Source organism: Bombina bombina, chromosome 11 (genome assembly GCF_027579735.1).
Source record: "Bombina bombina isolate aBomBom1 chromosome 11, aBomBom1.pri, whole genome shotgun sequence".
In the NCBI taxonomy this organism is placed as follows: domain Eukaryota; kingdom Metazoa; phylum Chordata; class Amphibia; order Anura; family Bombinatoridae; genus Bombina; species Bombina bombina.
The window spans coordinates 129,305,033-129,320,393 of NC_069509.1; the positions used below are offsets into that span (position 1 = coordinate 129,305,033).

Genomic DNA, 15,361 nt, shown 5'->3' on the forward strand with positions numbered 1-15,361 from the left:
GCAGGCTTCTTGGCCTGTTTACCCTTGTTCCAGCCTTGCATTGGTTTCCAAGCTGGCTTAGCCTGGGAAGCGTTACCCTTTTGTCTAGAGGCTGCAGAGTTAGGAGACGGTCCGTTCCTGAAGTTACGAAAGGAACGAAAATTGGACTTATTCTTAGCCTTAAAAGGCCTATCCTGTGGGAGGGCATGGCCCTTTCCCCCATGATGTCTGAAATAATCTCCTTCAATTCTGGCCCAAAAAGGGTCTTACCTTTGAAAGGAATATTAAGCAATTTTGTCTTGGAAGATACATCCGCCGACCAAGACTTTAGCCAGAGCGCTCTGCGCGCCACAATTGCAAACCCTGAATTTTTCGCCGCTAACCTCGCCAATTGCAAAGCGGCATCTAAAATAAAGGAATTAGCTAACTTAAGTGCGTGAATTCTGTCCATGACTTCCTCATATGGAGTCTCGTTATTGAGCGACTTTTCTAGTTCATCGAACCAAAATCACGCCGCCGTAGTGACAGGAATAATGCACGAAATTGGTTGGAGGAGGAAACCCTGCTGAACAAAAATCTTTTAAGCAAACCCTCCAATTTTTTATCCATAGGATCTTTAAACGCACAATAGTCCTCAATGGGAATAGTCGTGTGTTTGGCTAGCGTAGAAACTGCCCCCTCAACCTTAGGGACTGCTTGCCATGCGTCCTTCCTTGGGTCGACCATGGGGAACATTTTCTTAAATATAGGAGGTGGGACAAAAGGTATGCCTGGTTTCTCCCACTCCTTAGTCACTATGTCCGCCACCCTTTTAGGTATCAGAAAGGCATCAGGGTGCACAGGGACCTCTAGGAATTTGTCCATTTTGCACAATTTTTCTGGAATGACCAAAGAGTCACAATCATCCAGAGTAGTTAGTACCTCCTTAAGTAAGGCGCGGAGATGCTCTAACTTAAATTTAAACGTCACAACATCAGGTTCTGCCTGTTGAGAAACTCTACCAGAATCAGAAAATTCTCCCTCCGACAAACCCTCCCTCACTGCCAATTCTGACTGGTGTGAGGGTATGACAGATAAATTATCGTCAGCGCACTCTTGCTCTACTGTATTTAAAACTGAGCAATCACGCTTTCTTTGAAATGCTGGCATTTTGGATAAAATATTAGCTATAGAATTATCCATTACTGCCGTTAATTGTTGCATAGTAACAAGCATTGGCGCGCTAGATGTACTAGGAGTCGCCTGCGCGGGCCTAACTGGTATTGACACAGAAGGAGAGGATGGTGAACTACCCCCACTACCTTCATTTGAGGAATCATCTTGGGCAACCTTATTAAATGTGACAGTACTGTCCTTACTTTGTCTTGACGCCATGGCACAATTATCACATACATTTGAAGGGGGGACCACCTTGGCCTCCATACATACAGAAAATGTTCTATCTGAAGGTACAGACATGTTAGACAGGCTTATACAGGCTATTAATGCAATAAAACCGTTTTTAAACAAAACCGTTATTGTCTCTTTAAATGTTAAACAGAGCACACTTTATTTCTGAATGTGTGAAAAACTATGAAGGAAATATCCGATCTTTACCAAATTTGCACCCAAGTGTCTTAATGCTTTAAAAGTATTGCACCCCAAATTTCAAGTTTGTAACCCCTTAAATGAGGAAACCGGAGCTGTTTTATCAATTTAACAATTTTAAACCCACTACAGTCCCAGCCACAGTGTTTGCTGCGGCTTCACCTGTTCTTAGGGGTTATTCGCCACCGAAATAAGCCTTCCAGGAACGTTTTTAATGGCCACCAGACCCTCTCACATGAAGCTGTATGCACTGCATCCAAAAGAAACTGCGCAATTAAGGCGCGAAAATGAGGCTCTGCCTACTAGAGTGAAAGGCCCTTCCTGACTGGGAAAGGTGTCTAAACGACTGCCTGGCGCTTAAAAAAGTTACCAAATCATTCTCAAGTTTTAAAAACACTTCAAACCACATAAAAATATCGAATAAAGCAATCGATTTAGCCCACAATAGTGTCAACCAGTATATAGCCCATTAATAAGCCTTCATTCTGTTATGAGTCTAAGAAAATGGCTTACCGATCCCAAAGAGGAAAAATGACAGTCTTCTAGCATTACAAAGTCTTGTTAGAAAATGGACTAGTCATACCTTGAGCAGAAAAGTCTGCAAACTGTTCCCCCCAACTGAAGTTCTCTGGGCTCAACAGTCCTGCGTGGGAACAGCAATTGATTTTAGTTACTGCTGCTAAAATCATACTCCTCTTTTAAACAGAACTCTTCATCCTTTTCTGTTTTAGAGTAAATAGTACAAACCGGCACTATTTTAAAATAACAAACTCTTGATAGAAGAATAAAAAACTACCACTAACACCACATACTCTTCACCATCTCCGTGGAGATGCTACTTGTTCAGAGCGGCAAAGAGAATGACTGGGGGGCGGGGCCAGAGGAGGGGCTATATGGGCAGCTTTTGCTGTGCTCTTTGCCATTTCCTGTTGGGGAAGAGAATATCCCACAAGTAAGGATGACGCCGTGGACCGGACACACCAATGTTGGAGAAATTGATAATAGGAGTAAATTAGAAAGTTGCTTAAAATTGCACGCTCTATCTGAATCACGAAAGAACAAATTTGGGTTTGCTATCCCTTTAAAGTGAAGAAAAGAAGGAGACAATTTGATTATGATTATTGTTTCAATCAGTAAATATAAATCAGGATTTCTTTCACACCCTCAGAAAGTCTATCACTAGTTAGATTAGTGCCAAAGCTGGAGTATATAGAGGCGAGAGTAGTAAGAAACCTGCTGCCCAAGAAGATAATAGCTTAGAACCAAATGCTCCTTCACCTGATGTAAACTGGAAGGCCGTGTGGTCACCATGCATAACTTAAGCTTCATAATAGACTCAATCAGCTGCCACATCTTAAAGGGACATAATACTCATATGCTAAATCACTTGAAAGTAATGAAGCATAACTGTAAAAAGCAGACAGGAAAATATCACCTGAACATCTCTATGTAAGAATGGAAGATTATTTACCTCAAATTTTCTTCAGTTTACCAGATTAAGTGCTCAGTGAATAGTTATACTTCAGCTGCAAGTTGAGGGGGGAGGGTCAACAACAAATGTCAATCAGCATAAGCAGTGCTGAGGTCATGCATTGCTTTGCTGTGATTTCATAGTAAAATTCCTTAAACTGAATAGGAAAATAACATGAGTGTGCCTGCACATGCCAGATGCACGCTCCCTAGCAAGTCCTGAGACTAGAATGCTGATTGGCCACTTACATTTTCTTTACAGTGGGGTTGGAATATTTAGGACATTTTGAGGTAAAATATCTTCCTTTTTTACATAGAGATGTTATGGGGATATTTTCTAGTCAGCTTTTTATAGCTGTGCTTTCAAATGCTTCAACATGTGGGTAACCTGCCCCTTTAAGTGAAATAAGTTCCTAAACAAAAATCATCAGAATCGTAGATTGCAAGTCATCAAGATAGCAGAACAAACTCAGACTTTGTAAGCTTTGTAGCACAATAATGGAGAGCAAAAAGGGAAACAGACTTACAATTAGCTTCCAAATAATGCTGTTCTACACTTACCCGCTACATATGCATTGAGTCCATCAATCAGTATATCCTGTTGGCCCAGTTTATGCTTTCCAGGACCCAGCCCCATTGCTGTAATCGCATCTGTGACAAGAACCAAACCTGGGAACACACATGGTAAAGTTAATGACAAAAGGACAGTAAACAAGTTGACAATGTAATATAAAATGTTTAATTATATGCATTAAAATAACATGCAATATCCTTTTATTATTTTGCCCCCTTTTCCTGTAATTCAAAGGGACAAGTCTACTCGTGGAATTTTTATTGTTTTAAAAAAAGATAAATATTCCCTTTATTACACTGAACAGTTTACATAATCAACAGTTATATTAATATACTTTTGACCTCTGTGGCTACCTTGTATCTAAGCCTCTACAGACTGCCCCCTTATTTCAGTTCTTTTGACAGACTTGCATTTTAGCCAATCAGTACTGACTCATAAATAACTCCACGGGAGTGAGCACAATGTTTATCTATATGACACACGTGAACTAGCACTATCCTGTTGTGAAAAACTATCAAAATGCACTGAGATAAGAGACGACCTTAAAGGGCTTAAAATTAGATTTGAGCCTACCTAGGTTTAGTTTTAACTAAGAATACCAAGAGAAACAAAGCAAATTTGATGATAAAAGTAAATTGGAAAGATATTTAAAATTACATTGCCCTTTCTAAATCATGAAAGTATAATTTTGACTAGACTGTCCCTTTAAGTCTGAAAAAAATAAGAGTTTTCTAATACTCATAACTTTAAGAGCACATGGCAGATTTCACAAGCCTAACCCTGCAAAGTATCTGACCCTAATTGGCTTCAGAAGTGATTATCAAGTAAGTAATTGCAAAAAAAATAACATTTTCACAATAAATAAATGTGGCTAGCCTTCTGATTCGCTCTATCAAATAAAGCAAGTAGTGAGTGACTATTGAAAAACAATTGCAGCAAACAAGATGTTAATGTATTCAAACAATTTACAAACAATTCACAACTCCCCGTATTTTCCTTTTTAAAATCAGATCTGAAATGTTTAGTGATATTTTAGATAACATTCCGGATCTGATTTTAAAAAGGCAAGTTTACCATCACTTTAATGTACTGCAAAGATGCAGAAACATCTTGAAATTACAAGATACTTAAAGCGATGGTAAATCCTAGCATTTGTGAAATGCTAGGATTTACCATTGGAACAAATAAAGGGGACTTTCAGTCATGAAGTATAAAATACGTCATGCCTAAAGCTCCTTTATTTGTTTGCAGCGTTTGCCGCACTGAGCTGCTAAGGAAACCCATTGTAGAATGCTATTTGGCTGAGAGGTGCCGTTTTCACCTCTTAGCCAATAGCCATGCGGGAAATCCAGCTTGGCACCATTGGCTAAGAAGGTGGAAAACGTCACCTCTCAGCAAATAGCGTTCTGCCGGTAGGCTGCCTTAGCAGTTCAGTGCGGCGAGCGCTGCAAACAAATAAAGGAGCTTTCAGCATGAAGTATTTTATACTTCATGACTGAAAGTCCCCTTTAATTGCTCCAATGGTAAATCCTAGCTTTTCATAAACGCTAGGATTTACCATCACTTTAAGGTCCCTTTAACGCACAGGCTGGCCAACAGAGAAACAAATGTACATACAATAAATATACCAGGAAAGACACAAATACACCAGTGTAAAACCAAAGCTACGCTATTATATTTACAAATCAGGCAAACCACATAATTATATTTACAATCAACCTGAAGCCATATACTAATACCCACATATGAACTAAAAGTCATATTTTAAAGCCACCTGTAGCTTCTACAGTAGAGGCTGACAAGGAATATGGCTACACCCTGAATAAAATAGCACTCACTGGTACCATTTTAAAAATAATAAACTCTTGATTAAAGAATCTAAGCTAACACCTCACTTTACCTCTTCCTATCACTAACACAGGCAAAGAGAATGACTGGAGTGGGAGGAGCTATATATACAGCTCTGTTGTGGTGTTCTTTGCCTCCTCCTGCTGACCAGGAAGCGATATCCCACAAGTAAGGATGATATCCGTGGACTCATCGTATCTTAAAAAAGAAAAGCTTATAAGTATTTTAATAAAATTTCCAAAAATCTGAAAAATTACTTACACTTTAGTGTTGCCATGTGCTACACCCCCCTTATCAGTGTCCTTCTCCAAACCTTATACTGTCAAGTAACAAAGTATATTTCGAAACCTATGTTAGTTCATGCTGTTTTCTGTCCCTTTAAACAATGGGCTAGCTTCATAGGGCTCCATGTACTAAGTAGCATAAGCTACTTTGGAGCCATTGAGGGGCAGGTTTGCACACATGCTAGATTTAGCACGTACGCCCATAAGAGGTGGTGACCTAAGTAAGGTCCTTAATAGGAAGGAACTATTTTGGATTCTTAAACTAAAGACTAGGTCACCATCAGGTATGAATAAGGAGTTTGATATTAGTTATTTCATAGACAATTAGGATCCTTAGTGTTCATCACATTTGAAACATTGTTAATGTACACCTCTTTTTCTTTTTCATCATACACATTATCCATAGTAATGGGTTATGGTATCTTACCACACTGTATTATCTTCAGTGTTGTATTTTGCTCTGCTCACATATTCTGAGATGTTCTTATACAAAACAGGAGTCTTATTTCCTTACCGCCACTACCAGTTATATCTTTTATGCTCATTATGTTACTTATGGGATTGTAATTTAGTTTCAATATATGTACTATTTTATTTGTACTTTATCCCTACACTTGATAATAGTCACATATTTGCATAAAAAGATATTTCACACTAAGGTTTGTCAGGATATTATTCACTGGTATTTCAATATAACATTTATTTGCTGAACAATATTTTTTCTTTAAGATGCTTTGGCAATACACAGCAGTTTTAATATCTGCTGTTATAAATCCTCTTTCCAATATGATCATCATTTTATTTTTTACACTGTTTTTAACTCACCTATTGGTTTTCTTAAATTGTATATGTATAGAAGGGGTTAAAAAATTGTACAGGGAGGTATAAATTGTCTAGCTTTGTCTACTCACATCAGTCTATGAGGAAGCGCCACAAGGGGGGCGCGAAACGCGTCAGACTGCCACTGTCTTTGTCTGCCCACTGTTGGGGATTCACCTATGTTTTAATCTTTTGCAATAAAGGTATGCTTTTATCTTTCTAACCTAGTAGTGCCTGCTCTCATTTGTCCGCTAATAAAACATTCCAGCATGCATAACTTAGACTAAGTCTCTTAGCAAGTACAGTTCAGTTATATAATCTATGTAGCTGCACCCTCTATAGCAATGTCCCAAAGATATAAGAGAGACAGGAAATGTACCTTTATAAAACATTAAACAATGTATATGAAAATTATTATTTTTAATTTTTTTTATATATTATATATATATAAATTTAAATTACCCATGTGTTGTTACTACAGTTAAATTTGGAGGGACTAAGAGACCAATGTTTACTGGCAATAATTAATTAAATCATATTCAGAATTCAACCCCCTCAGGATACGGGTCCTTAATTTGAAAATCCAGTACATTTCCTGTCTCTCCAGACGTTTAGTCCTATCACCTCCTCTGTTAGTGACCGGTATCCAATGGAGTCTTAGCCTTTCTAATATGAATGGTGGAAAGGTGTTCCCTAATACGGGCATTGACATCCCTTGTCGTAAGACCCACGTATTGCAGGGCACATGAAGTGCAAGTGATCATATTTACTGGTGCAATTCAAACAGGCCTTTATAGGAAACTCTTCCCCAGTGAATGCTGATCTAAAAGAATCTCCTACAAGAGAATGTTCGCAAGGGTGTGCAACGAGAGCGGCCACACATACATTCCTTTGTGTTGTAACCAAGAGGAATTGTCACTTTTCTTACGTGGAAGCTGAGAGGGAGATACATAGTTAGCAATAGTTTTAGCTTTTCTATAAGCACACCTAATTCCTCCTTCCACTGTTGTCACCAAGAGTTCATCAGCAGCAAGAATGCCGAAATGTTTTCGGACTATCTTGCACACTTGATCATACTGTGAGCTATAGCTAGTAACAAAAGTTACCCCATCAAATGGCCTTTTGTCAAAAACCTCTCTGTCCTGCAATAGTTTCTGTCTATCCAAACCAGCTACCTGTCTTCTCGCTCAATTTATAACTGATCTTTTATAACCTCTTTCTTGCAATTGTTTGCTTAAGTTCTGAGCTTCCTGATCGGTCCAACGTGGAGGTCCTCTTCATGTGATCGTCCGCCGCACACTGAGGATTCAATGCAAGGTACCCCTTTTATATTGGGGTACCGTTGCATTCCTATTGGCTGAAAAATGTAAATCAGACAATAGGAATTAGAACTGCATAAATCCTATTGGCTGATTTGAACAGTCAATAGGATTTAAACAGCTCTTATTCCTATTGGCTGATTTAAATCAGCAAATAGGAATGAGAGCTGCTTAAATCCTATTGGCTGTTTAAACGGTGGGGAACAGCGGTTTAGGGGTTAATAGCTTTATTTAGTTAGTGTCGGCAATGTCGGGGAACTGCGGTTTAGATTAGAACAATGAAAAATTCCGAATACGAAAAATGGATCTGAAAATTCGGAAACTGATTTATTCATTTTCGGAATTTTTCGGGATTTTAGTTATGGTGCCGATTCGGAAATTTGGATGCATTCGAATCCCTGAATCTGCAAAAATTCGGCCGAAAACTAAATTCAGCCGAAACGAAACACACGTGTCTAGTAACAACACATGGGTAATTTAAATTTATATCTATATATATAATTTTATTTATTTTTTCATTTTCATATACAGTACATTGTTTAATGTTTTATAAAGGTACATTTCCTGTCTCTCTTATATCTTTGGGACATTGCTATTGAGGGTGCAGCTATATAGATTATATAACTGAACTGTACTTGCTAAGAGACTTAGTCTAAGTTATGCATGCTGGAATGTTTTTTATCCTATAGACGGTTGTAATCCAATAGCAATATAATAACATTGTAACTGTGTATAGATAGATTTACCACACTTTATAACATTTCATGTATATATTGCTTTTCTCATTGTACTATTAACTGTGTTCTGCTGTTGTATCCCAGATCATTTTATAACATACATATTTCATCCGGTTTTATCCGGGTTTTCATCCTTCGCTATTTAATTGATTTAATGATTTTAACTGTTTCAATTGCATTTACAAAATATATATACATATATGTTCCTAACTGCAAAGCAAGAAGAGTTTAATACTGAATTAGATCAGCTTTGTTCAGGAGAAAAAGTTTTATTGCACTGCAATACTATACTATATAGATGCACTATGTACTAATTTGCATAAATGTGGGTGTTCTTTGTAATTAACTTTTAGCCAATCATTGGCAATATATGTGTTAAAATAGGTGTGCCAGACAAACCAGGCTATGATTATGGCTTCCGCTGAAACTAATAAAGTGGCCGGTGAGTCTGGTGCTCTGACAAAATGCAGACGGACATTTGGCAGACGGACATTTGGCCGACGGACATTTGGCCGACAGATAGAAAGCTAAAGAATGTTCCGATGACGGCCGAGGGCAGATGCGTTCCAGAGTGCTCTGTTCTAATCAGAGCCTCGGGCGCCGCAACTGCCTCTGGGAACCTTATCATGGGTCCCAGGCGCACGTCTTGTAATTCTCTGTCTGGGAAATTATCTATCTATCAAATCTATCTATTTATCTATCAAATCTATCTATCTATCAAATGTATCTATTGCATCTATTGATCTATCTATCTAATCTATGTATCTATCTATCTATCAAATCTATCTCGTGGCCGGACTTTTATCTGACAGCCACTTGTGTTTCGGCCAAATGTCCGTCGGCCAAATGTCTGTCTGCTAAAAGTCCGGCCACGGGTGAGTCTACATCATGCAGTACATTCCCCATCATACTGCATGATGTTTATAAACGTTGCAGCTTCAGGAGCCTACAGCAGCCTCAGCTGTAAGCGGACAACAGAGACTGCTATTCTGAAGCTGCAGGCATCTGTCTGCATATGGAAACAGCTTGATAGGTGCTCTGTTTCTATATGAAGGCAGATGTCAGTTCGTTACACACTGTTGTGAATATTATCCTTATTATTATTATTAATGTATTATTATTTCAGTAGTAAGTGTACCTGCAAAGTGTATTATGTGTTAAGACACAATATATATTATGTAACCTCTATATCATTCTGTTAATGTAACTATATATATATATATATATATAAAATAGTGGTTACCAACTTTGCAGAGGCAATGTATGCAATTTAATAACACTCTGAATGATATAATTTGCAAAGGATAATACATATAAAACCTGAATCTTTTTAGTTCTGAAATGTCTATTAATTAAACTGAGACCAGATCAATAAACAAACATAGTTTATTAAAGAAATTATTAGAAATAATAAGCAATATTTGAATAAAGCAAATCAATAAGCATACATAATTACAAAGATTTAATGATTATCAGGTTAGAACTAATGAAAACAATCACTAAATGATTTTATTTGCAGTAGCTTGTGTGTATCATAGAGAAACTGAAACTATCGGCTAGATTACAAGTTGTGCGTTAGAGGCTATGCGGTGCTAACTAGCAGTTTTCCCTCACCGCTCACTTACATGCAGCGCTGGTATTACGAGTTTTTACAAAACCGTCGTTAAAAGACAAGAAGTGAGCGTTGAGCAAAATTTTGCTCCTTACCGCACTCCAATACCAGCGCTGCTTAAGTCAGCGGTGTGCTGGTCGTACGTGCTCGTGCTGTAACTTAGGTTAGGTTTTATTTTACAGGTACTTTTGTATTTATTTTAGCTAGGTAGTTATTAAATAGTTAATAACTATTTAGTAACTATTCTACCTAGTTAAAATAAATACAAACTTGCTTGTAAAATAAAAATAAACCCTAAGATAGATACAATGTAACTATCAGTTATATTGTAGCTAGCTTAGGGTTTATTTTACAGGTAAGTATTTAGTTTTAAATAGGAATAATTTAGTTAATGATAGTAATTTTATTTAGATTTATTTTAATTCTATTTAAGTTAGGGGTGTTAGGGTTAGACTTAGGTTTAGGGGTTAATACATTTAGTATAGTGGCGGCGGCAGATTAGGGGTTAATAAGTGTAGGTAGGTTGCGGCGACATTGGGGGCGGCAGATTAGGGGTTAATAAATATAATGTAGGTGTCGGCGATGTTGGGGGCAGCAGATTAGGGGTTAATAAATATAATGTAGGTGGCGGCGGTGTCCGGAGCGGCAGATTAGGGGTTAAAAATTTATTTTAGTGTTTGCAATGCGGGGGAGCCTCGGTTTAGGGGTTAATAGGTAATTTATGGGTGTTAGTGTACTTTTTAGCACTTTAGTTATGAGTTTTATGTTACGGCGTTGTACTATAAAACTCTTAACTACTGACTTTTAAATGCGTTAGGACTCTTGACGGGGTAGGGTGTACCGCTCACTTTTTGGCCTCCCAGGACAGACTCGTAATACCAGCGCTATGGAAGTCCCATAGAAAAAAGACTTTACGAAGTTTACGTAAGTCGTTTTGCGGTAAGGCCAAAGAAGTGTGCGGTGACCCTAAACTTTCAAGACTCGTAATACCAGCGGCCGTAAAAAAGCAGCGTTAGGACCTCTTAACGCTGCTTTTTTACCCTAACGCACAACTCGTAATCTAGCCGTTTGTTATTTAAATTCTCAGCATAGCTGGCAAGAATCAGGTAAACTATTAATCCTGGCAAACCATAAGACAATTATATTATTACCAGATTCCTGATTAACCCAGTGTTATTGTCGACAGATAAGACCAGGTTTACAGGATTTACCTAACAAAAATATTTGGGACTATAAAGGGCAAATCAGAATTGATTATCTCACCTGATTCAATAATAAAACTTTGAATATATATATATATAGAGCATAAATCACTTTAAAAAAAACTGTTTCATATGGGTTTATTTCATACTTATCAATATTGTTGGTTCCTTCACTGGGGTTCAGTGTAAAAAGAACCTTTTAGGTTACCCCTGGACCCTCTCTTGCCATTATCCTGACTTGTCTGTCTGGTCAGCTTAGCCTCCCATCTCCTCTGGATAGGGTGTGGTCATCATGCATGCTCAGTGTGGCCACTTGTGCGGCCTGCTTGTGTCCCCTTGTGCCCTTTTTGTGGGCGAGTGTGTATTTTATGGACTTAACTCCACCCCAACTGATAAGGTAAGGTTCACATAAATGATTAGCTAACACTAATTACAGATTAATTAACATTTTTGTTAATGAGCTCAGATTTAGAAGTTAGAAGATTTTTCTCTCGGAAGATGGCACTCGTCACTAAGCTATAATAGACAAATATGTATTTTGTAACTATATCCTGAAAAACAAGTCCTTATCTCTATTTGACCATTAACCAAGATTAAACCCTACTAATGTTTATAGACTAAGAGACTTACTGGACCAATGTAACATGGGGATATTTGTGAATATTTATACCAATAATATAATGATATGAATCATGCAGCTGTGTTGGGGACCTTGAATATCATAATAACTAAATATGAATTATTTTGTTAAAGTACAAAAACCTTACCGTAAGCAATTATATACGGACAAGCAACACTAGTTAATAGCTACACATTAATACTGATTAATAATATATATGTGTACCTTTCTCTCTGTGTCACTGTGTGTAGCGATCATCAGCTGGTGCCGGCGGGAGGTGTTAGAAGGTAAGGCTGGGAGGCACAACAGTGGAGGAGGGAAGGAGTGAGACCAGTGGAGGGGGAGAGGGAGTGGGACCAGCCCTCTACTCTGATGCGGTAGGAGGGTGGGAGGAGAAGACCAGCCCTTTGATCTGATGCAATGGGGGGTGGTAGGGAAGGACCGGTCATCTGATCTGATGCGGTTGGAGGGTGGAACGAGGGACCAGCCTTCTGATCTGATGTGATGGGGGGAGGGACGATGCCCTCGGATCTGATGTGGTGGGAGGGTGGCAGGGAGGGACCATGCCCTCTAATCTGATGCAGTGGTTGGGAGTAACCACGCCCTCATATGATGCTTGGGAGGGGGGAGGGAACGACCACGCCTTCATATGATGCTTGAGAGGGGCGAGGAAGGGACTATGTCCTCATATAATGCTAGGAAGGGGTTTGAATGGACCAAGTTAAGTGTAAATAATTTCCGTGAGAAACTCAAAGTTTGTGAAATACTTAATGATTTTTTTTATATGCATACGAAGAGAGAAGCGCTGTACCAGGAACGAACAACAGCTCATCCAGGAGCAGCCTCTTTTAGACCAGTGTGCTTTTCACAGAGGAAAACTTTCCTGAAGTTTATCAGTCTGATTCCGCCAAATAAGGGCAGTCCAGCCCTGAAATACCAGGCAATTCTCCTCTGAACAAGAAACATGACAACCCCAGACAATCGTTTTGGCCTCCTATGGGCCTCGTCAGTGAGGTGCAATCACATTCCTCTAAGCACACTGGGCAAGAAGTCCACGTCTGGTTTCCCCCATTACCCATAGGGAGACTTCCCCAGGGTCATATTAATTTGCATACGAAGAGAGAAGCGCTCTACCAGAAACGAACAATAGCTCATCATCTAGTTCTATGGTGATTTACAACGCAGGAGCAGCCTCTTTTAGACCAGTGTGCTTTTCACAGAGGAAAACTTTCCTGAAGTATATCAGTCTGATCCTGCCAAGTAAGGTCAGTCCAGCCCCGAAATACCAGGCAATTCTCCTCTGAACAAGGAGCATGACAACCCCAGACGATCGTTTCGGCCTCCTATATTATAGTATTTGGCAATTATCTGACTGCCAACAGGTCACATGAAATATGCCATGATGGGTCTAGATCAATACCTTGGGTTGTCTTCTTTATAAATATATATATAGTTTTGGGGGTCAATTTGGAGAATGTGAGTGGTTATGTCATTCCAAATGGGCCCTGCAAACTCTGGCATAATGTGTCTAAAAATCCAGCGGTGCGCAGGTGCAATTAGTGGCCTTTAAAAGCAAATACTAAAGTCAAAATGAAACTTTTATGATTCAGATAGAGCATGCAGTTTTAAGAAACTTTCCTATTTACTTCTATTGTCAAATTGTGCACAGTCTTTTTATATGCACTGAGGCCCAAACTCCTACTGAGCATGTGCTAGAGTTAACAATGTATACGTATATGAGTATTTGATTGGCTGATGGCTGTCATATGATACATTTAAAAGAAATTTTGAAAAAAAGTCCATAATTCATTTAAAATTCAAAGAAATCGCAAGTGAATTGTCTTTTTATTATGCACCGGTTAAAAATGTCTAACTGTTTTCACGTTTTCTTATTTGCATGTTAGAATGGACTGTGTTACAGAGAGAGGTTTCTCTTTTACATTTTAATTAGTTTGTTTTGTAATATTTTAAAGGCATTTTTATGATACCAGCAAACTTTACAGTAAAACTCTTTAAATGTGAGAGAAATTATTGGAGAGTGACTTGCAAGGTGGGGTTTTAATGAGGGGCAGATACAAATTTTCAGGAGTTCCATAATTTGAGGTATAATTTTGTCACTTTCCCCCCCACGAGACGTTAGTTTCATAAACAGGTTTTATTTAATCTAGTACAATTATTATTATTATTTTTTTATGAAAATATTATGATCCACAAAATACACACAGATTTTGATAGAATGTGTGCCACTAAAAATAACAACCATTAAAACATGAAAAAGAAAAAAAAAATTGTATAAAAAAAATTATTAATATGCAAAATATACAGAGAACAGGCTGGGATTTTTTTTTATTTCCAGTCCCATTCTGTTTTAAAGGGATATTGTACACTAGATTTTTCTTTGCATAAATGTTTTGTAGATGATCCATTTATATAGCCCATCTGGGGGTGTTTTTGTAAAAATGTATAGTTTTGCTTATTTTTAAATAACATTCGGCTAGATTTAGAGTTTTGCGGCCAAAGGGGTGCGTTAGCTACGCATGTTTCCCCCCCCCCCCCGCACCTTTTAAATACCACTTAGAGTTCTCTGAAGGGCTGCGTTAGGCTCCAAAAAGGGAGCGTAGAGCATAATTTAGCGCCACTTCAACTCTCAATACCAGCGGTGCTTACGGACGCGGCCAGCTTCAAAAACGTGCTCGTGCACGATTCCCCCATAGGAAACAATGGGGCAGTTTGAGCTGAAAAAAACCTAACACCTGCAAAAAAGCAGCGTTCAGCTCCTAACGCAGCCCCATTGTTTCCAATGGGGAAACACTTCCTAAGTCTGCACCTAACACCCTAACATGTACCCCGAGTCTAAACACCCCTAACCTTACACTTATTAACCTCTAATCTGCTGCTCCCGCTATCGCTGACCCCTGCATTTTATTATTAACCCCTAATCTGCCGCTCCGTACACCGCCGCAACCTACATTATAGCTATGTACCCCTAATCTGCTGCCCCTATATTATATTTATTAACCCCTAATCTGCCCCCCCAACGTCGCCTCTACCTACCTACACTTATTAACCCCTAATCTGCCGACCGGACCTCGCCGCTTCTCTAATAAATGTATTAACCCCTAAACCGCCTCACTCCCGCCTCAAAAACCCTATAATAAATAGTATTAACCCCTAATCTGCCCTCCCTAACATCGACCAACACCTAACTTCAAGTATTAACCCCTAATCTGCCGACCGGACCTCACCGCTACTCTAATAAATGTATTAACCCCTAAAGCTAAGTCTAACCCTAACCCTAACACCCCCCTAAG

The 15,361-nt window shown here is 38.7% G+C and overlaps 1 protein-coding gene across 1 annotated transcript in view; it reads right to left on the bottom strand.

The window, feature by feature from the left end:
* Window positions 1-15,361, bottom strand: part of AMDHD2 (amidohydrolase domain containing 2) — an 84,653-nt gene that overhangs the window by 25,930 nt on the left and 43,362 nt on the right. Inside the window, exon 8 of the mRNA XM_053694691.1 lies at window positions 3,598-3,705. Coding sequence (XP_053550666.1) covers window positions 3,598-3,705 — 108 coding nt within the window. The remainder of the gene's footprint in view (window positions 1-3,597; window positions 3,706-15,361) is intronic.